The 24,178-nt window shown below is 37.1% G+C and overlaps 1 protein-coding gene across 1 annotated transcript in view; it reads left to right on the top strand.

Moving 5' to 3' along the window:
* The window catches only part of LAMA1 (laminin subunit alpha 1), a 95,245-nt gene that overhangs the window by 6,153 nt on the left and 64,914 nt on the right, over positions 1-24,178 (top strand). Inside the window, exons 2-5 of the mRNA XM_072329414.1 lie at positions 12,615-12,785; positions 13,095-13,207; positions 20,222-20,464; positions 22,908-23,087. Coding sequence (XP_072185515.1) covers positions 12,615-12,785; positions 13,095-13,207; positions 20,222-20,464; positions 22,908-23,087 — 707 coding nt within the window. The remainder of the gene's footprint in view (positions 1-12,614; positions 12,786-13,094; positions 13,208-20,221; positions 20,465-22,907; positions 23,088-24,178) is intronic.

Below are 24,178 nucleotides of genomic sequence, written 5' to 3'. Positions count from 1 at the left end.
GGCCTATGTCCTATGCCTCCTTTATCGTATTTGCTTGTATAAGCTTTTGTTTGCTGAATGGTTGCAAAGGTGGTTCAGAACCCATACAAGTTATTTGAAAGAACTTCTCTAGCCTTTATTTAATTGTTAGATGTTGTAGATCTGATTAAGTGTTGCTAAATCATGTTGCTCCTGTGTTGCTCCTCCACTGCCTCCTCTCCAGGCAATAACTGCCCAGAGTGCAGGAGGGTGCAATCAGTCCTTGCTGGCCTCTCACAGTTATTCTGGATCCCCCAGGAGTATATGGACAAAAAGCACTCCAGTGAATTGATGAATGTCCAGCTCCAGCATAATGCTTATGCCTGGAAAGTCAATCAATCAAATTACACTATCCTTGTTTGAGAGTTGCTTTACTGAAGGGAGAAACTGTTCCTTGAAGTCACACACTACTAGTAGTATGGCTAAAAAGCCCACTAGGTTTTTCTTTTTCTTTTTTCTAATGTTCCCTTACAAGCTTTCCTCATTCAAATGCATGAGTGACTAATGCCTGCTTTGTTATCCTCTGTGCCACACCATTCATATATTTTACTTGGTTTTCTAGTGTTCCCCTTTGTTCATATCTTGCATTTTGCAAGAAGGGAGACAAAAAAGGGTTGTAACTGTCTGCTAATGCCTCTGATGATTAGGCTGTTTCTACTTTATTGGCTGAGAGTGGCTAGATAGCAGAAGTTTGCAGTGAAGGCTCTTTGATTTGTCAGGGTCTGTGGAAACCTTGGTTTAAATTGGGATTGTGAAATACATGCTGTTGAAATTTCTAGGATTCCATCAATCTACTTCATCCCGTTGAGTTGCTAAAGTGCACACTAAATGTCTTCTACCAGGAAATACCCTTTAAAATATGACAGTTCTATTTTTTGATGGGAATAGAAGGGATCAATATAACCCCACTGACTTCGAGAGAATTAGCCATGAATTTGCATTTATCTGCAGACAATTGTTCATTTATTCCTTGAGTAGTTGCTAACTAATGTAATCATTCAGTAAGACACTGAAATATGTTCTCTTTAATTTGCACAAGTTGCTCAATTTTCATTTATGGGGAAATAAAATGTACAGTATAAAAAGGATCTTGATAAGTGGAAAGCAAATCTACCATGCATCTAGAAGTCTGTGACTTATGAATAAACCTGCACATTTTCTAAAGCTTATTTTTGGATATTAATTGCTAATCTTGCTAAATGTTGATAGTTTCAGAAAGTACATACATTTCTTCTGTTCATGCAGAACTGAGCTCTTACTGAAATGAGCATAAAAAAGGAAAAATGAATTTTATGCAAGGCTGGCAAGTATCAAGTCCTATGACAATCTGTCTTCCTTTAAGCAGGTTTACAGCGTGTCTGCTGATATCTACCAGAAGTTCATTGCTGCTAAAGTCATGCAGAAAATACAAACAGCAGAGTCAAATCCAATCTGAACCTCTAATGGTGCAACTTGAGGCCATTACCTCCCATCCTAGTTCTGTTACCTGCGAGAGGTGGCCCACTACAACCCCTACAACCCCCTTTCAGGCAACTGTAGGGAGCATTTGGCAGACCTTAGTAGGTCTCCTACAGTCTGAACACTCCCAGTTTCCTCAGCTGCTCTCCTTAAGACTTGTGCTCCAGATCCCTCACCAGTTTTCTTGTCCTTCTCTGGATATCCTCCAAGGCCTCAACGTTTTTCTTATAGTGAGGGGCCAAAACTGAACACAGAATTCAAGATGCAGCCTCACTGGTGCCAAATAGAGGGGGTGTGATCACCTTCACTGCTCTTGCTGACAGCGGTATTTCTGATGCAAGCCAGGATGCCATTAACCTTCTTAGCCACCTGAGCTCGTGGTCAGCTGGATTTCAGCTAACACTCCCCCAGATCCTGTTCCTCTGTTCAGCTTTCCAACTGTTCTGCCCCAGGCAGTAAGTGCGAACAATGACTGCTGGGGGATAACTGAATTTGGCATGTCTTGGCATAGATCACAGGTTGCCACAGTGATGTGTCAGTGATATGCATATACTCACTCAGAAACTTTTTATTGCAGCTTCTTTTTGAAAGGATCTGCTATTGTGCTACCACTTCCACAGTTAAGAGTGGAAGCTGAGAAATACAGGTTTTATCCTGTCTGTCAGGCTGAGACTCCTGGTGTGGTAATAGGAAAAGGGGACAACAAGGGGCTACTCAGTGGTGTGGTGTCAGGTAAAAGGCTGAGATGTTTGCCCCAGAGTAGAAAAATCCTTCTACTTACAATGTATTACCAACCAATGCTACCTGCCCTCTCTTTAGAACCAGCATTTCTAATTTCCTTTGTTCTTGAAAACAATGAGAAACAATTACTCCACACTCTGCACCTCTGTCTAAATAACTGTTTCATTTTCCATAGTAAATCAACAAAAATGTTTGGGGTGTTTCAGGATGGAATGCAAAATGTGCAAGTGTCTCACTGTAGGGCTGCTGAATTGTAAATTAAGGGATACAGTTCTCAGGTCTTCAGGCTGTAAGAATTTTCTTTAAAAAAATATATATTCTTGTTTCAGCTCAGTGTTTGCAGTGCACCAATCTTTGGTTGCTGCTGAAGGATGGGAGCACAACTGGAGCCAGGCCAGGAGGCTGGATTGGAAGAGCTACCACCATGATGGTGTGAGGCAGAGCCAGGACAGGTGCCTGAATTAGGCTAGGGGTGGGGGATATTTCTGCAATGCCATGTAACAGCCCACAGAAGGGTTTAAAGCTGGGTTCCACCTCAGCAGAACTTTGGGCTGAAGTGCATCTATCATTCTTGTTTTCAAGCCAAAGGCAAAATACTTCCAGGACACTTGATTAAAATTCCATGTGGATGGCTGGGTTATTGAGCATCAGTTGTAATACAGAAAGGAACTTTTTGTAGTTTTTTCTTGTAATTTTGTATCCTTGAAATTATGCTTTCAAGAGCTTGCCCTGTGTGTTACAGATGGCTTTGATTTTCATGAAGATATTTGCTTTAAAATAGGGAGGGTTTGGAAGCATAAGGGTTTAAAACACTGAAAATGTGCCATAGCTGTTTTTAATTTTTGAAGTATGGAGATGCAAGAGGTGTCCCATGCGTTTGTTAACCTCTGTGTAAAGGCTGGTAAGTTGAAGGACACAAATGAAGGTAATTCACAGTTTTACTTTGGTTTTCTGAGTAAAATGCCTAGGCAAAAAGTTAGTAGGGTATATTTTTCTTTTTTCAAAAAGCAAAACACCACCTCTATTGTTTATTAAGCAGTTATAACTAGGGGAAAGAAACAAACAAAAACGATATTTCCCAGTTGATCATTTAAATTGGAGAGGACCGTTCCATTATCTCTGCTGACAAGATTTTCAAGTCTTGCATGTCTTAAGGTGCTGCACTAGTTGCAAACTGTCCCCATTCAATCAAGCTGAAAGAAAGGCTTCCCTTCCACCCAGATGACTTGGCAGTGATACAGGGCTGTATGTACTCCTATAATGGCTTCATGCCTGCTTAAAAGAAAATATTTTACGTGTCTCAGAAAAGCACATAGCTTTGTAAAACAGGGAAGCTGGGTAGTGCTGAGATGCCAAAAACTCTTCAACTTGAAATAGCTATTTGGTTAATGGAAAAATGTCTCCTAACTTTTAATCAGTGTTTAACTTCATCTAATGTAGTTGTACACTGTAATATTAAAAGAGTGCATATATTTTAGGAAAGCAAAAAAAAAAGCCTTATGTACATACATTTAATTTTTGTATGTGATGGGTGCTGACAAGCTTCAATGAACTGAGTGGGAAAATATGTTTCACCATCACCCTGTAGTCTTACTGCTTGCTGGTAAGGCTTGGTTTGTGATCATGAGGAGATGCCAGCAGCCTCAAGCTATCTTTCTTTATGTTCATGTGGCCTTGAATGCCCCTGGAGATAGGGAATCCACAGCCTCACTAGGCAATCCGATCCAGTGCCTCACCACACTCTTAAGTAAAAATTGCCTCCTAACGTCTAACCTAAATCTCCTCTCTTCTAATTTGAAGCCATTCTCCCTTTTCCTGTCACCATCAGACCATGTAAAAAGTTGGTCCCCTATCCTGTTTGTAAGCTCTTTTCAACTGCTAAATGAGCTTAAGTGAGGTCTCCCTGGAGTCTTCTCCAAGCGAAGAAAGTTCAAATCTCTCAACCTTTCTTCATAGGAGAGGTTCTCCAACCCTACAGTAATCTTCATCGCCCTTCTATGGACCCACTCCAAAATCTCCACATCCCTTCTGCACTGTGGGCTCCAGGCTTGGATGCAGCACTCCAGATGGGACCTCACAAGGGCAGAGTATGGGGGGGATGACAATCCATTCCCCCTCTGCTGGCTGCACCTTGTACAATGCAGCCCAGAGTACTCTTGGCCTTCTGGGCTGCTCTCAGTGAGTTCTTCTCCCAGCCTATACTGGTATCTGGGATTGCCTTGATCCAAGTGCAACACCTTGTATTTGTCTTTGTTGAACCTTATTCAGTTCTTGTGTGCCTACTGTTTGAACATGTCCAAGCACCTCTGGTTGGTTCCCTTCCATTCTGTTGTGTCAATTGCATCACTCAGCTTAGTGTCATTAGTGCGTAATATCAGATGAGAGTACACTCAATCCCAGTGAGGGTAATAGAAAACAGTGTAGAAAAGATGCAGTCACGCTTTAAGTTGTGATGCTGGGTCACAATACGGAAATGATTTGGTCTATTACACCTTCAATTTATTTATTTATTTTTCAGTCTCAGGCCTTTTAGAATTTGCAAATAATAACTATAAATTTAAAATCATGAGAGAGCTAACAGGCACTAGGGTCATAACTCCCACTTTATTATACTGAGTGTGAAGCCTAATGCTGTAGATTTATGTATGCAAATTTAATTAGGGTCAAACCCAGACACGATTTTCACTTATAAGGAAGGCTGTCTCCTCAGGTTGAAAATGAGTTATAGGAAAGAAGCTGTGGATGAGCTATCTATTAAAGTAGTCATAGTAAATTTGGAAATAAGTTTGGTTTAAATCAAACATTAGTAAGAACAACAGCGTTTTGCCTCTTTGAAATTAGGACATGTCATAAATGGTGAATGACTAAGGTCTCCAATTTTTGACATGCCAATCACTCTGTCAGTGCTACTGTCATTCATCTAAGCTAATGTCTCCTAGGCTGTACGTCAGCAAAACTGTCAAGACACTAATATAACTATTAATATTTACCTCAAGTTAATGTGGAAATTGTCCCCAAGATTAAAGTGACCTCAGGAAAATACCTATTGTGATATTTAATAAAAGAAAAACAAAAATGATACTCTCCCAAACCAATGAGTACAATTTAGACTCCTCAATGTGTGGAACCAGATTTTTGTGAGCAAGGACTAATTTCATGGTCTAGCATGTTTGTTGTTCTTTGGCAGACTGCATATTTGTCAAATTTTGGCTCTTTCTGTTTGGTGCAAATACTGTGGCAATTTCTGGGCAGGTTCTTGATAGACTAATATAATGCAAAACAATTCTATACTTAAGACACAACCGGACAGAAGAAATATTCAGTGTTATACTTTTTTTCCAATACTGGTTTCCAACACTGATTTTTAATTAGCCCAGGGCAGACTGCAGGAGTTAAATTCCTTTGCTTGTAGTGCAATAAGGCTCTTGTTAATAATGGTGGATGCACATAAGCCACAGCAGAAAAAGTTTGGCAGAGAAGCTCTTGTCTGTCTGGACAGAATTTGGTCTTTGGCAGTTTGTTTGTTCTCTGACAATTTACAGGATTCAATTAAAATGTTTCTGGTTATATTAACCTCTTCTAGTGCTTGTTTAGTTGAACTGTCATTTGGAAAAGGTTTATAGAATCAGAGGTACAAAATGATCAGCAGAATCTTCCTTAAAACAAAGGTTTATAGGCATTCAGCAAAAAGCTGTGAAGCAAGCAGTTTTACAGATAATATGATCTCAAGGTGTGGGCCTCTGTGGAGTATACTTTTCTTTCATGACTGACTAGGCAGCAGTATGACAGAAAATGATCTTTATTTACCTTAGCAAAGCAAACTCAACTGTACAGCTTGGCAAAGAAAAATCTTATTCTGGGATGCATTAATGAAACTGTACAGAATCTAAGAAATTTTTCTTCTCCAGTTGGTACTGATGTGGTTTGAGGAGTAACTGTTGGAGAGATGCAAACTGCCAAGAATTCAGGATAAGAGGTTTAGAAAATTGACTGTGGAAAGACTATAATATTGTTTCTTTAGCTTGGAGAAGAGAAAACTGTGTGTGATAACAGCCTCTTGGGTACTCAAAAGCTGTAATCAAGGTCATGACAGATCATGAATGGAGCAATGATGACTAAAAGTTGGTAACTTTTCAAGTGATGAAGCACTCGTATAGAGGAATTTCCCTAGCTGGGAGCTCTTAAGAACATGCTAGGCAAATATACTATGTTCCTCTATTCAAAATTGATTGAATTACAGTAAATTGCCTGGATATTTGGAAAAAAATATATTCTCAGGAAGAATGGTGAGGCATTGGGTGAGTAATCATCTCTGAAGTTGTTCAGGAACAATGGAGACATTGAACTGAGGGAAAACAGGTAGTGGGCATGGTGGGGACGGGCTGAGTTGGACTAGATGATCACAGAGGTCTTTTCCAATCTAAATGATTCTGTGATTTTTACAGAACTTAGTGTCCTTGAGTAGTCTTGCTGTAATTGATGCACAAGTCAGCTTTGCTCAGCAACATGAGGAAACAAAAAGTTCTAGGGGGAGACAGTATTCTGTCATGGTGGTGAGGATTTATCCTTAATCTGAAGGAGTCTAATAATAATGCAAATTCATATTTGTAGACATACTGGTAATAAAACTGTACACCTTAATTAGCTCATGTAAGTTTTGTGTTGTGCTTGCAGAAATTCTGCTCTCTGTATAGGTATGGAAGAAACAAGTTGTAAGGTGGAATAATACAAAAGGTGGTAATAATACAAGAAGGTGATAGATATCCAAAATGTTATATTTAGGAAAAAACTTACCAATATGAATGCCTTCAGTCTGACTGGAAAATGCTAAGGCTGGCTACCCAATCTCCACAGAGGAGCAACCTCAAAGAGATGCTGCCTTTAGTAGTGGTCAGCCCTTAAATGAAGTCTAGGAGAGGTGGAGTCAAGCCCCACCCCTTCCAGGAGCACAGCTGAATTACCCTCACCTGTGCTCCCACAGCTGAACACACACTTGCCTCAGCTGATTAATCAGAGGTTCAGACTGTGATTACCAGTTTCCCATACACAAATCATCATTTTTCAGATTATTTCTAAGCTGTTAGCTCTATAAAGTCTGTTGTGTAACTTCATGTGGATTGTTGCCATGGCTAATACATGTTTTAAATGCAACAGTTCTACAACAGGGATTATAAGGCAAACTGGATACTACACAGCAAACTTCTTGCTGACTACGGATAGGAATGGATTTGGTGCCTTGATTCCAGCAGTTAATTTAAGCCCATTTATTTTAGGGAAATCATTCCACATTTTCATTGTGATTACAGAATAGTATTCAGATGTAGATATATAAAAAAGGTTAAGGTAGGGACATTTGCTGGTGAAGTAGAATGAAGCATGTGAAGAATCTAAACCCAAGCATGATAGTTCCAGGATGTTTATTTAGTAAACTTACCTAATTCATAGTTTGAATAAGACAGAACAACTAAAACAAAACTGTTCTACTGAAAACTGGCAGAGAATGTTATAAAGAATGTGACTTCAACTTCTGTAGTATAAAACTATCATATATTTTATATACTCAAATACATTCAGTGACATTTTGTCCCTGGCCCCTTGTGTTTTTCTAGAGAGCAGCAAACTATTCTGAACAACTGTTAATGTGTCCTCTGCAAATGTTTTCAGTAAATGACGAATCTACTGCTAGTGAACAAACTTCATCATTGTCTCCTTGTCATGAATCAAGGATTGCCTTACATTTGTTAAAATATTAATTTGCAAATGAGATTAGTCTCCTCTCTGCTCCCAAGATACGACACAATAAAAAGCTTACTGTTGCTGCACACATCAGCTCTTTATGTTTTTAAAGTTGTATTTACTTTATTCACTTGAATTACTGCTTTATTATCCTCAGCATACGCACAAAAGAAGGGCAAAAATCAAGCTGTTGCTTTGCTGAATGTCTCAGCAAAATTGCTCACTTGAATCTGGTTGGAATTCTTTGGTGCATACGCTGATGAACAATGCAGAAAATATTATCTCCTTTTGGATTCTGTTCTTGGCTTTCTTCAGATAACCTTTTACATATATTTCCTATCAGCTTGGTATTCTGATTTCTTAGAAAAAGAAAAAATCACCTCCCTAAATTATTCAGTTTTCTAGGGTTATCAGACTGGTTAATCTGATGTCACATAGATATCCGGTTAGTTATTCTGAATTCAACAGGAAGCGGTTTTATATGTGGCCTTCCTGTGAGAAACTTCACCATCCTTGCTGTGTTTATCAAGATATGAAGAGTAATCCTATCTTTATCATGCTTATTGAATATAGTGAACTCCCATATGTATCCTTCTGTTTGTACAACTCTGTTTGTAAAATAAATGAATATAATGCAATCAGCTTTTAGGAGTCTATTAGGAAAGTTGTTCTTCTATGAATCTCTCAGTTTCTACGCATGCCATCTGTAAAAATGGAAGAGGTATAGTTTCACCCTGCCCATCGATCACACTGTGAGAGTACATGCAAGGCAAATATAATCAAAAACATAGACAACCCATGGATTTTGGCAAAAGGCACAAAACTACTCTCTATACTCCTGTAACAGACCTGTGATGAAGGACTGATTTCTTGACTGAAAAAGTCATTAATGAAGACTGGAGTTGAGGTTTCATTCATATCTAATTGTGCAGCAGACAGAGTGGCTGTAAACTCCACTGGGATTTGCTAAAAACTCAGAACCCTGGAAACATGCCCCTAATCCCTGAAATTCTTTGTTGAGAAAAAATCAGGGCTGCTCAGTATCCTACACCTGGAATGAAATCAATATGGTGAAGAAAACTTATTTAAACCACACAGAATTAACAGTGCAGGAAAGGTGGATGATGGCACTCATCTGTGCAACAGGGAACTTCTGTAGACATGGGTTTCAAGTAGAATAATTCCCAAAGAAATGCAACCCATATGATCAGCCATAACCTTTACAATGGAGAGATGGATAAGTGCCCTGCTTGCATACCCCTTTTACTTATGCAGTGATGTATCTCTGTCCATCCACCCCAGCAAGATGCATTCTCCAATCCTTCATTCCAAAGGATTAGAATTAGCAGGCACATAGAACCACATAAATACATGTTGATTACCTCACTTATCTTAAAGGTCTTTGCCTGTCTTTCTTTTCCCTAGTATACTGCATGCTTGAGGTTCTTCAAAAATTCAATCTTGGGATTTTTATTTTTTTGCAAGGTTATGGATGGTAATTCAGAAACAAAGAAGAGTTCAGTGGTAAAAAACTGACATAGCAAGTGCCTATTTGCAAAATTCACTCCAAAGTATTTTAACAGTTGAAATATATTCAATCAGACTAGATTAGTGACATGAGAAGCTGCATCAGAATGCTACAGATCATTGCCATCCAGATAGATGTCTCTCAAGGCTCTTTCAAAGCCTCTTAGCTATGATTGTTAAATGTGATAATGGAATTTGATAGCTCAGTAGTGAAGCAGTGACAATTTTGTACGTAGTACTTCCCATCCTTTCTAGTGGGAATAAGTATGATAAATCCAATTCAATCAACCATTTGTGCCAGACTTCAGACTGCAAACTGTAGAAGTTACATCAGTGTCTTTAGGAGTGCAAATAGAATTTGCCAGTTTAGTTTAAAGATACGTGGTATCTTCTGTCAGAGTTGTGTGTGGATTAAGGCCACTTGGATTTTAAAGAAGGGTATAAAAATGTGGCTTATTTAAGTGACTGCTTGTGTGGTGATTTGTCTTTATCATACCTTCTGCACAATTACATTCTTTTTCTTTTATTCTCTCTCTCTCTCTTTTGTGGCAGAGGAGTATATAAGAGTCTTGATGTCACCATTATCAGTAATAAGTAATTTTCTAAAACTTTTCTTAAGAGCATGCTGGATACCCGAAGAGGAATAATGTACTGTAAAGATGCAAGTCATTTCTTTTAAATTTGTCTCATTTTTTTTTTCTATTTTTGTTTAGTTTATTGCCTTATTGATTTATCTTTTTAAATCAACTTGTAGGCTACTCTCAGTTTCTACTGAAATAACTGGATGCAATTCTGCAAACTGCTGTTAAATTTGATTGCATTAAAGAGAGTTGGAGGTTAGTGTAATCAGGTAGCATCTGACGAGATTTAGCTTATTTCAGCATGAAGCTAATAACCTGTTTGCTTTTTTTTTTTTTTTTTTTTTTTTTTTTTTCCCAATCCTGGGACAAAACCACAATGCAGTTCAGTTGGATTGGAATCTTGATGACAAGCAGACAGAAGGGCTCAGTCCAATGTGAATGCTATAGTGTATGAACCTGATCTGAGTTGGGGATTTTGGAATGGAACTTAACCAAGACAGTGCTTGCCATGAGCACTGTTACTCCAGAGCTTCGTTACTCCCTTTGGCACAAATCTGTTGACTAAAGATTATTGTAGGCAAATTATGTCACCGTAACAAATAACCCTGGAAACAAACAGTAGTGCTACTGTGTAATGCGAGTGAAGGTAATGAATGACTTGGAAAGTTAATTGGTAGTTCTTGAAGGCTGGCTGATAGATGTCTATGTGAACAGTAACGAATACTGAGTAGGGAAGATTTCAAATAGTTAGGGATTAAAGTAAAAGAGGACACCCTCTTCCAAACTTTTAGCTTTCTTGTCTAGTAACAAAATGGAGGGCTGCATTTCTGTTTACTGACAGATGTGAGTTTGGAGCAGTACTGCACCAACACTGTGGTTAACAGAAGGTGAGTGTGCAGAATGCATGTTAATGGGAGAAGAGCCTCACCAGTCGTATATCCTCCATGTCTTCATCTCAATTACATTTAGATATAATGAGAACAAGGTGCATGCCCCAGTCCAGATTTAACTTAAGTGAAGCAAAGACTAAAAGTAAATAAATAAAAGCTCTATCTCCCTCCTGCTAAGTTTCGAACACAGCACAATTGAAAACACACTCTTTATTACTCATAGTGAAGGAGGTTAGTGTTTAACCACATTTTTAAAGCTGAAGTCAGCATTTGAATAACACTAAAAGTTTTCTCCAGGCTTTCCAGGGTAATGCAATTACTGGGCAGACAAAGACACATAAAACCAAAAGAATATTAAATTCTGCCTTGTTGACATAGACAGCTCAGGAAAAAAAAAAAAAAAAAATAAAAAAAAAAAAAAAAAAAAATCAAAACATTAATATTGCAATCTTGCAATATGCATTGAAAGTTAATGAAGGAAAATAATCTGTGTAGCTGTAAACACTCAAAAAGAATATTTTCAAAATGTACCCTAATATGGCAGATTTTTTTTTTTTTTTAATTTTAATTTTTATTTATTTATTTTTTTACTCCTTGTAACACAAGAAAGATAACAAAAAACTTACAAAAATGTGCTTTTGATCCCATCATGATTGCAACAATATCAATTCTTGCCGGACTCTCAATACTCTGTTCCAAGATTTTAGCTTTGATTTCAGCCCATCTTGTTCAGACTCAACACATGGATCTGTTTTTTCCCAGATTGGTTCTCTTTTTCTGAATTATTTCTCAGCAGAAATAGATTATCTGTGTTGTACTCATGGGTGCAAACCTAACCATGTAGAAATAACAGCTTTTTAGCTCAAGAGAGAAGGGTGAAAAGTGACTACAAAGTTTCTGAGAGGCTGTGCTTACATAATTTCTTTCTGCCACTTGAAGTATTTCTTAAATTTTATGCATAGCCTTCAGATTCAAGTGAAACTTAACTCCTTTTAGAAGCTATGCAGAGCTCCAAAGCCAGTAACTGCAGTTTTTCCTTATTCCTGTGCAAAAGAGCAGCACCTTTTGAAAGTATGGCAAAGTATGTAAAGATTAATAACCAGCAAGTCAGATTTCCCTCAGAGTTTACACAGGCTTCAGAGAAGCCCAGAGCAAAGGTCTAAAATGCAGCCCTTAAAATGCAGGAGGGTGGTGGTGTTTCTGCCCCGAGGAACTTAGGTTAAATGCCATTTTCCACACAGTCAGAAGTCCAGTTTACCGCCTGGTTTGAATCATTTCATAATGCAGCAAGAAGGTTTAGTATCTGGAAGAGAGCTCTTTCAGATACTTCTCAGGAGGGCTAGGGGATCCCTGTGCCTACTGGGCTCTCTGTGTCCATCAGGGCCTGACCCTTAGGGCATATCCCACCCGCTCAGCCAGGAACAGGGCAGCCATGGGGAACCTCTCTGGCAGTGCCTCAGGATCATGACGATCGATGTGCTGGTGTCAGATTGCTATGATAATCTTTTCACAAAATAATCTGTTTCTATTGTATTATTCTGTATCTGTATCTCTAGGCTAGAAGCTAATTATGATATCCTGTATATTCAGGGATTTGTCTTGTAACCATGTCTGTATTTTGTTTGCCTTAACACTGCAATTTACAATCATCACTCAATTCAAGGTCTGTTCCCTGCCATTTTGAACCTGGCCAGCAATGCTCACATCTCCACCAATGCCACCTGTGGGGAGAAGGGACCAGAGATGTTCTGCAAACTGGTTGAGCATGTCCCAGGACGGCCGCTACGCAATGCCCAGTGCCGAGTTTGTGACCGCCACAGTGCTAATCCCAAAGGTAAGATTCATGATTTTATTTTATTTTTTGTTTGTTTCATTGGTTCTCCTCTTTGACTCTTCCCCATGAGTTCAAAGCATGTCGAGGTCAAGTACTTTTTGGTCTTACTCTCCCTACTACATGAGTGAAGCTGTCTTTAAGCAAAGGACCAACTGAAATCACTGTTGAGCACTGTAGAGTGCTTTATGGCAGAAAAATGTTATAGTCTGCAAGAAATAAATGTGCTGGATCAGAGAAAATAGTTTCAGGTGATTTTTTCAGCAATATTTAATTTTTTTTTTATTTTTTTTTTTTCTTCCTTTAAAACAGAACAGCACCCAATCTCCAGTGCAATTGATGGTACAAATAATTGGTGGCAAAGTCCCAGCATTCAGAATGGGAGGCAATACCACTGGGTCACCATCACCTTGGATCTAAGGCAGGTGAGTAACTTTTACCTAAGTGTCACTTACTGAATGTAGGATATAAATCCCTGTAATTAATTCTACCTCTCTAGTGTTTAGATAGTGGGACTTTTATAGTTAGTCATTTAATAGCAAATAGCTAAAACTGGATAGTTGAACCTTAAACAAACTGATTTAAAACAGATGTTTTTTTCAGTTGTTTTTAAAGAGCATCTTAGAGATTTTATTCATATCAACCTGCAGTGGAAATGGCTGCATTCTAGTATATAAATCACAGTTCATTGTAATTCATGGCAGATAAACAGTTGTGCATGAGTGGATGAGAGTTTACACCACTGTTCCCTTTTTCTTGATAACCTTACTCTGTCTCAGCTAACTTTTCCCTAGTAGTCCTCTGATACTGGTTTTCTCTGCTTTTTATATCATGAAAGTTGCTTGAGGTATGGATTATTAAAGATTTTTTTCAAGAAGCAAACAGTGTTTGGCATTTGGAGAAACAGAAAGTATTTGCTCTTCTAGCTGGTAAAATTCCTATACAAAAGGTTGCTAGACTGAACAGATGATTAGCTAGTTTCTCTGTTAGGCACAGAAGAATCATGTCTCCTCCACTATCCCTAGAAAAGACAAAATCATTTCTGAAGAAAATGTATTTTTCTAGATTTATTCTTCTTCTTTTTTTTTTTTTTTTTTTTTTTTTTTTTTTTTTTCATGTTTCTTTGAACAGATCTAAGGTGTCTGAAAACCATAGCTAAGAAATCCATGAGTATGTGCAGCTTAACAGGAATTCCAGTATGAATTGAGAATAATATTTCCAATCTCTTGAAGAAGCTATGCTAATAAGAAATGCATGCTTGACATATACAGCTGACAACATGCTCTTGCAAGATCACTAGACTCCGACTGATGCTAATTTTTAAGTTTAAAAAAGAAGGCTTAAAATGAAGCATGTTATGAAATGAAGCATACGTTAAACAAGTGTCTAATTTCCTCTTTAATGAGAAAGCGGAATTATCAGGAAAATAATCACAGGATCTTTTGTCAGTGATAGAAGTTTTGGATAGGACTTCTTCATTTGAATAGTTGACTTTGTTGTTAGTTTTTAAATGGACAAACAGGAAGGAAGAATGAAGGGGAGAGCAATGACTTCATTTTTTTCCTCCTAGAACATTTTTACTTTGGAAACAGACCAGCTGAGCTGCTCTCTAAATCTTAGTTCTGTTGATGTTTCTCCAAACACATATCTTTCCTCTCCTGACCCACACTCAATTTCACTAATTTGATTTGAAATGTTTCCCCCAAGGGGCCTTTCTTCTGTGTTTTCCATAGAGAGCTTGAGAGAGAGAAGGCATGTAGGGCTATGCAACTCGAATGTAAATTGCTACTCTTCAAGAAGGGATTTGGTTAATAAAGACTGCTTGAAGTCAATAAGTTATTGGAGCTGACTTGGTGTGCTTACTTTAAACAAGTCAGCACTAGTGAAAAGGAATAAAGAAAAAGTATACGAAAGATCTTAGTGATTTTAGTAACTGTTTACTTAACTCATTCACAAGATAATTTGTAAAAATACTCTACTAGGACCTTTAAAGATATTCTTTAACATTGGTGCTTTTTCATTTTATTTCAAACTTTGTGCATTAAATCTGTCAAGTAGCATATGAAAGTAAACATGTTATTTAACATTTCTTGACAGTATATATAATACATGAATACAGTTTTTGTTGTGAAAAATGAAAAATTTAGCTATTATTTATTATTTTTGAATAATTACTAGATATTATGGCACTAAGAGGAACTGATTGTTTATTTGAATTGTTATTAATTTACAGCATAGAGATACAAGCTAATGATCAGGTTGGTGAGGGATGCAATGTAGCCTCAGCTGGTGAATAAAGGGGACTCCCTTGCCTGGTGAAAATGACTCAAGTTTATCCCAGATGTTCTGAACAGTCTGTCCCTGTTGTATTTGTCTCCACTCAGTATTGAAGGGAACAGAGAATATTTCTTCAGCTAATATTCTAACTTACATTTAATATATTTTGTGTAAGAAAATCTGAACTGAAAAGCAGCTTGATGGATTCTCATTAAGAAAAAAAGTCTGGCTAATAAAATCAAGATCAGAATTTCTGTGTTATTATTATTACTAAGCATTTTGTAAGGGTAGTGAGTGGTATTGTCACAGTTTTATAATTCATATATCATAAACACTAGGCATGTCTTTTGCTCTTTCTGGAACCAGATGTGTGATAGCCTTTCCTTATTTATTTTATCTTATTTTATTTTATTTTATTTTATTTTATTTTATTTTATTTTATTTTATTTTATTTTATTTTATTTTTTATTTTTTTCTTTCCATTAAATGTATGGCAAAAATCCAGAGCAAGGGAAAGAGTAGTATTGATGTATGAGATACCAAGATTTGATTTATGATCTCATGCTTTCTATGCTGGCAATTCTACAGAAACAAAATCCACAGCAGTAGATAAAGACAGAAACAGTGTTTGCCTGACTTCTCCTCTGGATAGCTTCTTTGCAAGATAGCGATGAATTAATATAAATCTGACTATTATAAATGTCAGTAGTGTGCTTGAGCCAGCTGTAAAATATTTCTCCATCACAGCATTAAGAATATTTTCCATAGTATTATTCTATATCTTACTTTCAAAGGTATTTAAGAGTGCTTAACACATATCTAGACATATCAGGAAGACAAAAGTGTATACTACTAAGTTCTTAAATTGTGGAGCAAGACCCCAAGTACTAAGCTGTGAAATCCTCTCCACTTCCAAGTAAGTCATAGCTCATGAACATTTCATAATACAGGATTATCACTCAGAGACTGATATAAGAGCAATACATAAGTACATAAATAAATAATATTATAATATGATTCCTACAGATCTTTGATCTTGAAATCTCTTGGCAATAAGTGTAAGGACAAACCTTTTGCTGATATAACAAGACACATAGTTCTCCTGACTTCACTAGACAAATATGAATTTGTTTTATCGGGCAAGTTTCTTTAAAGCACTTCTGTTGCTGTAAAAATGATATCACAATATTCAGTGCACTTGTCTATATATTATAATACAATTCTTGAATAAAATTAACTTATCTTTTAGTGAAAAATAATGGTTGCACACAATGATTCAAAACCAAACAGAAAATATTCAGATTAGTCTATGCATTTAGCATTATAAACCTTTCAGGGCAAAATGTAGCAGACAATTGATAGGACTCAGAATTCCTTACTGAGGGCCTTTTTAAGGGATCTTAATCCCGGATTGATACTTGATATCTCTGCACGTAGTCTGTTATTCTTTTGAGTGTTGGCACAGATTCATTTCAGATGTTTTTGATTCAGAAAGTAAAATAAAATCAGAGAAGATGAAGTTTCTATTTTAACCAGCTTTGTATGCAGAAAGGATTTTGTAATTATAGTGCAGAGTAATATTAGTTGTAATAAGCATTTTCACCACAGGTCTTGTCATGTCATTTTGAAAAACACACTTGTCTGTTTTTAAGATTTCCTTGCTGCACTTATCCTGAAGGAGGAATTTAGCTGAATTTGTAAGGTTAGGAAGAGCCATTCTGCCAAAAGCATTGTGTTAATTCAGGCTTGTTTATTTGAGGTCTATTGTATTATATGGTTTACATTACACCAACATGATTTCAGTAAGATATACAATAGGTTACAGACAATGATCCTGCAATTTTTAAATTATATATTTCAGATGTATTTTCAGATACTTTAGATTTAGATTTTTTTATTTTTTATTTTTTTTTTTTTTTAAAGATCTGGTACAGTTTGGGTTTGAACTGGGGTATAGATTTGAACTAATTGGTTTGGTACTAGTTGGTACCCCTGTTCTTAACAGGTAACTGCTGGGACTCATTTTTAACTTTTCATTTTTGGAGACTGGGCCTCAAATACCCACAGTTATGAAAAGACAACATCTTCACTTACTGCTCTTTCCACTGATGTAAACTGTAAAATGTAACTAGGAGTCTTTATCTAAAAAGACTAATGGAAAAATTGTGCTCGTCAGAACCTATGTAGGTTTTAGAGCATTGAGCATGCACCTGCAAAAGGGAACATTTGGCTAGCATTTGCTGTGTGGCCACCACTGGCTAAGTGTTTATGGAAAGAGAATGCAAAATTGCTTGATGAATGGGGGAAGGGTTCATTTACAAATCTGTTCAAGAATGAAGTTCTTGATATTGCAGAATTTGACTTAAAGGAAACAAGGTCACTAGGAAGGCTAAGTAAAGCAGAAGTGGTGTGTTAGTCTGGTACTGCTGCTACAAAGAAGTATAAGTTTATTTGGCTGATCTTTACAGTCAGGATTGAAATGCCTGTAAAAAGATGCTTCTAATCTATGGCAACTTTGTATCTGCTGACTTGCTTTGGCTTGCCCTTTTTACCCTTGTAGCTCAATAAGGAAATGAGTTCTGGGAAAGCTATACAGTTAGATTAATGCATGCAAATCATTAGCTCTTGCCATGTGGCTCAGGTTTATCACATGGCCTGTTGATGGGCAGTGAATGAATGGACCGAGTAGTAGGAAACTGCCCTTGGTGATTTTCAGATATGGAGAAGTCATTAAAGTAAAAAATCTTTAAGGAAATGCGCTAAGGGCATTGGAAAGTCAGTTTGTGTTACGTGGAGTTCCTGGTTCAGATCTGTTTGGGTTGCAGAAGCTATGTGATGTGAGGTCTCACAAGTCCTAGCTGACATTCTTCATAATGTATTAATATGCAAGCACTGGGACGTCTGAATCCCTTCTTCCAGCTTTAATCCCTTGTTTGGGAACATAATCTCTGAGAATATGATACCTACTGAAAAGTTGCATTCTGACTTCTTGACTACAGAAGCTCTCATGCAGTAGCCTTTCATTTATATATGCAATATCCATTCTTATACACAATTTCAGAGGCTGACAAATCATTCTGATGCTGCTGATATTCAGTATCCTGTGAATTTACTTCAGAAGTACTTTTAGATATTTGTGGTCTATGTGTGGAAGAAACCTGAGAAAATTCAGGGGGAAAACAAGACAGTGTTTTTTTACTCAGGTTGATTACACCTACCTCATTTTTTTGCAGAACAATTTCTTGTTTTATGAATGCCTTTTTTGGGCTCTTGGTTTCAAATATCTTTATTTCAGCTCTTGGTGAACTGTAGACATACAGGAAAAATCAGTCTGTGGAAGTCTTGAACATCTTGAACATCAAAAACGTCTGCCAATTTTCTGACTCCCCTAGCCCCCCACCAAACCATTGACTTTAAATGATGCAACATTAAAATAAGCTGCCCAAGGAGTTGCTAAAAAATACTTTTATATTTAACTGTTTCCCGTAACCTCCCTCATCAAGAAATTCAGTAATTAAAATAAATGCAACCTACATACTGTTGTGTAAAAGCATTTCTGTAGCAGTGCCTGCAGTTAGTTTGTGACGAAAGATAACTCATTATTACTGGTTGAAACTGGATTTAAAACTAGCTACATCAGCTGCAGAATATAATGGGTCTCGAAAAATCTCCATGTAATCAGAATTAGAGCATTTGTTGTTCAGCCAACTGTGTAATAAGTAGGGAAGTAGTTTAGTTGGTGATAGAAAACAGAAAAATAAATAAACAAAAGGAAAATCAGACCAGCTGAATATCAAATTTAAAGTTATGTCTGATTTTAATCAAATCTGAATTTGATTTTTTTAAATAAGTCAGACTTTGAATATAAGTATCACCATTTTCTTTTCATTCTCAAGTCTGCAAATCTCTTAAGCAAAGCTTTGGTCACTTAAAGAATGTTTTGTTTCAGAAGTAGTCTCATGAACAGCACACACAGTGTAATTATTACCTTTCATTGTGTGTTTATTTCTCTTATTTTACAAAATCAAAACCTAATCAAACAAATTCCTATATTTAAAGATGTCTGAAATAAAGGGTTGCTGCCAAAGCAGAACTCAGCATGGTATTAATACTGCACACAAAAATGGGTGTTATTATACCAGCCAACTTGGCAGATCACCCTAGTGAGACTACAGATCTCTGAGATGGTTAAGCAGCGTGGTGTTTTTCTTTCTTCTAAATGTGGTTTGATAGCACACTCACAAAACATTAATTTCACATGAGGAGTCTTACCAATCTGCAACAACAGCCTTTTGTGTGGCTACTAATGGTAGCAGCCATTAGTAAAAAAAGAGGAAGATAGTAGTTTTGGAGTGTGCCCTTCAGTGATAGTGGCTGAAGCTGTCGCTAGTCGAGGGCCTGTGCAAGTTATTTAGCTGCCATGAGAAGATTACTCAAAAATGATTTAAAAAAAAAAAAAAAAAAAAAAAAAAAAAAGCCCTCAATTATACATATAGCTGAGAGATTCCATGCCTTAAGGCTACTTAAATAGCATTATCATCCTTATGTTTGTCACATTTACCTGATTTGTCTGCCTCCTTTTTCAGCAGTGTTTGCAAATAACTTTACAAGAGCTGTTAAATAACTTCAACACAGAATGAAAATGGAATGCACAGATTTTTAATATAGGATGTAAAAAGCTTATCAGAAATGCTCTTACTGAGAGGATTAAACTCCCAGCTAAAATGTGAAACAAAGAGTTGTTTGGTCTGCAGCTGTTTCAAAAGAAAAAAAAAAAGAAAAAAAGAACCCACTTTGAAGTCTTCAGTAGTTCGGAAAAGCTAAATAGAAGGAATGTTATTCCCAAGTAATCCTGAAATCAGTGGTGTGTGTGTGTATGTATATATATACGCATATATATATAGATATATATATATAACTGTCAGCTTGCGTGTTAACACAGTACAAACTGAATACACTAGTATCATAAAATATTAATCTAGCTTTTGATAAAAAAATTGTGCAAATGTTTTTATCTAGAGTCACTCTAGCAAATTTTACTGCTTTGCCTGGCAAATTATATACTGCTTTTAAAATTGTAGATAACTTGGGCACCAAACTGGTCTCTTGTGTTCTTTTGGAGCCGAATGAAGTGTTAAATTTTTTCTCCTGCATGTTTTTAGGTCTTTCAAGTTGCATATGTCATCATCAAATCTGCTAATGCTCCACGACCTGGAAACTGGATTTTGGAACGCTCCATAGATGGCACAGAGTTCAAACCATGGCAGTACTATGCAATTAGCGACACAGAGTGTTTAACTCGTTATAATATTACACCAAGAGTTGGGCCGCCAACTTACAAGAGAGATGATGAAGTGATCTGCACCTCTTACTATTCCAGACTAGTTCCTCTGGAACATGGAGAGGTATGTTTGTTTTTGCACCTGTGGTTTGTGAGTATGAACTCAGACTGATTAAGACTTGAAAACATTTGCATCCCAGTTACAGAGTTTGACTCCCTCAGCACTACAACACTGTCTGTTATTCTTCTTTAATGTTACTATTTTTACATCATATACCAGTATAACAAGCTTTTAAAAGTTAGGATAACTTGTCTTTCACTCCACATATTTCTACTATTCAATTCTTTATTCTCACCCTCCATGTCATTTGATGGTGACTATTAACTGTGTAGTAGTAGTTGCTTTATTCTATAGACAACTACAACAGAGGTTCTATGTTCTGCCAGGTTTTTCATTTAGTAAATTCCTGTGTTAGGAACACCTGGTTGTGAGATAAAGCTGTAAAAACTGTTGCAGTGCTCGGCACAGCTGGAACTCCTAAACTAGCCTTGGCATTGTTTCAGGGACCTTGTATAATTAGAAGAATTATGAGCTGTGCAGCCTCACTGTTGATTCTTCTTTCTTTTAGCAAACTCTGTTAATGGTATTTGTGTCATTTATTTCATAGCCAGGTATGAGATGATACATTAAAATCAGAGATGTATATTTATAAATGTAATAATATATAAACATAACAGAAACATTAAAAAAAGGAAGTCCAAATTAAATTGCTGTGCACTGCTTGAATATTGTTGTTCACAAAGTACAGACTGCTCCTTTGTAGCTGGAAATGCAGGCAGACATGAGTATTCCCTCCACAGAGAATCTCATAACCTATATTAGTGATTCTTGGCACTCTTTTAAGAATATGTATTTATTAGTGCTTTATAATTGGTTCTGGTCAGCATAACAAACTTAAACATGGGGCTCTCAGAAGACCTGCAAATCAGCTGATCTCTACAAACATTTGCCTTGTATTTAGCACTTGTTAGCAAGCTGTTGTTCCGTGTTTTGCTTGTAATGCTCTGGTCTGAAAGAAAAAATAGGGTAAAAGGACCACATGTCTAAATGTGTATGTAACTGAAGGACATTTTAGCTAATTCAGATATTTTGCCAGTTTGACTGCTGGATTTTTACAGGTTTAAAGAGGTATAACTGCACCGTTGTATACTCTATTAACCTGATATATGCTGCTTGAAAATCAGCTTCCAGAAATGTATGTTGCAAGGTCAGAATTCATGATAAATTCCAAAGCAAAAGCTACAATTGCTAGGAAATAGTCTTCAATTAAGGGGCATAAATAATGCAAACATATATAATCCAAATATATTGGTATATATAAGCTATTTGTAAGCAGTAGATTAGCCAAATATAGCAGTGAACATGGAGAATTATTCTTTTTCTTCCTTAACATTTTAGCATCTATCCCTTTCTTCCTTTTCCTTGTAGGAAAGATTCCTCTATATAAATTACAGTGCATTATTACAAAATTTCTACTGGTCTAGCCAGTGGGTAGGTTTAGAATTAAGATGCATACAAAATTTCACTTTTCATTGCTTGAAAATATTATTCATGAACAGAGAAAATATGTATTCCCAGAGAATTAGAGCTGGAGGCAGGAGAGACTAAAATGAAATGGCATGTATTGTGGGAAATAATTGACAGTGGTGGACAAAATTCAAACTGTAAATTCAAGAGTAATATGTGAGACAAAATTGCTTTGCACAAAAGGATATGCTTTGCACTTTGAAGTGCAGCTGATAAACTCAGAGCATGACTCTTGTGATGGATGGTAGGTGTACTCTTTGACATCCGTTTGTGGCATGTTGGTCTCATTTTGCACTTTCTCCCTCAAAATGCAGCACAAACTGTGTGGTCCTGAGTTGCTTTGGAAAGGAGCAGGGAGCTGTTGCTAAAATAAATTGCACAGCTTGGTACCAAAAGCCGTCTTACTGGGGCCAGTGAGAGACAGAGATGGAGACCAGATGGGTGGTTTTGTGGTGGCAGCTTTCTGCTTCCAGTTGTCATCCAACTTGTGACTTCCCACTGTACTGTCTTCTTACTGAGTGTTCCTTGCATACTAAGCAGCTCTGTCCCAACAGGATATAGGATTATTGTCTCTGCACTCGGTTATATTTTACAATATTTACAAATTGTGTAGGAAAAATTTAATGACAAAACCAAACTTATGGCTGGAGTTACATGTTCCAGGTCTATAAGTGAGAGGAAGGAAGACCAGGGGAAATAACGACTAGTCTGTGGTATGATTCTTGACCTTATGCTATTTCCACAAAAATCCAGGAGACATGAGTCTTCATGATGAGACAGGAGTGGTGGTTTCAGAACCATGTAAGTCAGGAAGTGCGAATTTTACCTGCAGGTTGAGGGTGGGGAAAAAAATTCCAATTAATTTAACATCACAATATGCGGAATTTCTGAAAAGCAAACTTAAGTTCTACTCAACTGCTGTTTGCTGTTGTAAAAGGATCGAAGTTATATTTGTGATTAATTCAGACCCTCTTCCTAGATTCACACGTCTCTGATCAATGGCAGGCCTAGTGCTGATGATCCTTCACAAAAGCTTTTGGACTTTACTTCTGCACGATATATTCGCCTACGACTGCAGCGTATTAGAACCCTTAATGCTGACCTCATGACTCTCAGCCATCACGATCCAAAAGAACTCGATCCCATTGTTACCAGAAGGGTAAGCTGATTGTTCAGAAACACTGCTCAGTATGCCAGGGTGAGACAGCCTTTTCTGGTCTCTGAGGAGCTACTTCAACTTTGCCATCCACTGAATTATTCTGAAAGGTTGTTAACAGGGTTTTGCCTTCCTTCTGATGTTATTAAAAATGATACTTTGCCAGAGACAACTCTACATATTTTTTAAAGATTTTTAATTTTGTCTGACATCTCATCTGCCTCATGTGGGAGCTGCTAGCATGAGGACTACACGCACAGAGGACTGGACAGCTGTTCCAGCTGTGCTTTTCTGGACATAAGAAAGCAGTTAACACAAGGGCTAAACTGATAAGATGTTCCCATGGTGCAGCCTGGTAGATTTTTGGATCTGTTGATAGTATTGTAATGTCAAGAAATACAACCCAAAAAGGGATGTTTGACATGAAACCATACAAGCATGCAGTTTACATGGGAAACAAGTGTTCTGAGAATAAATATTCCCATTGCTTTCATAATGTACACTGTTGTGTAATCCAAGGCTTAGCCCAGCCAGCATGACTTAGTGCATCTTTGCATGAAAGCTACACACCGCCATCTCTGTAAGGTGTGAGTTTTATTGGGTCAGGGTTCCCAAAACCTGATATCTCACTCAAGTGTCTCAACACTGTGCAACAAATGACAACAAAGGTAATCACTTCCAGCTATCTGGATTCCATTTCTGTTTTTTTTTTTTTGTTTTTTTGTTTTTTTGTTTTTGAAGGCATGACATCTGGTTGTTGATACCCATTTTATCAGTGCTCTCATATATAATCAAAACTGCTGAAGCAGAACTTTTCTAAGAGTTCAACAGCAGTTTTGTTTCTGTATTTAATTTATTTATTTCTCTCTGTATCATTTGGTTAGCACTGGTCTCTTGTTCAACTTCAAGCTGCACACAGCTGCTGTGAGCCAAATGCAATGTGAGTTTTAAGAAAACAAGATAAAAGGGTAGAAGCGGGAAATGGAGCAAGCTACTTGGTCCTCCTACTTTTCCCAGTCTGGAACTCCCTTTTTTTTTTTTGTAGTTAAGGCCTTAATGCTCATGAATTTATTTATGTATTGTAATCTAACACC

Source organism: Excalfactoria chinensis, chromosome 2 (genome assembly GCF_039878825.1).
Source record: "Excalfactoria chinensis isolate bCotChi1 chromosome 2, bCotChi1.hap2, whole genome shotgun sequence".
NCBI classification, from domain to species: domain Eukaryota; kingdom Metazoa; phylum Chordata; class Aves; order Galliformes; family Phasianidae; genus Excalfactoria; species Excalfactoria chinensis.
The sequence above is the reverse complement of the archived record's forward strand: the minus strand, read 5'-3'. Positions and strand labels throughout refer to the sequence as shown.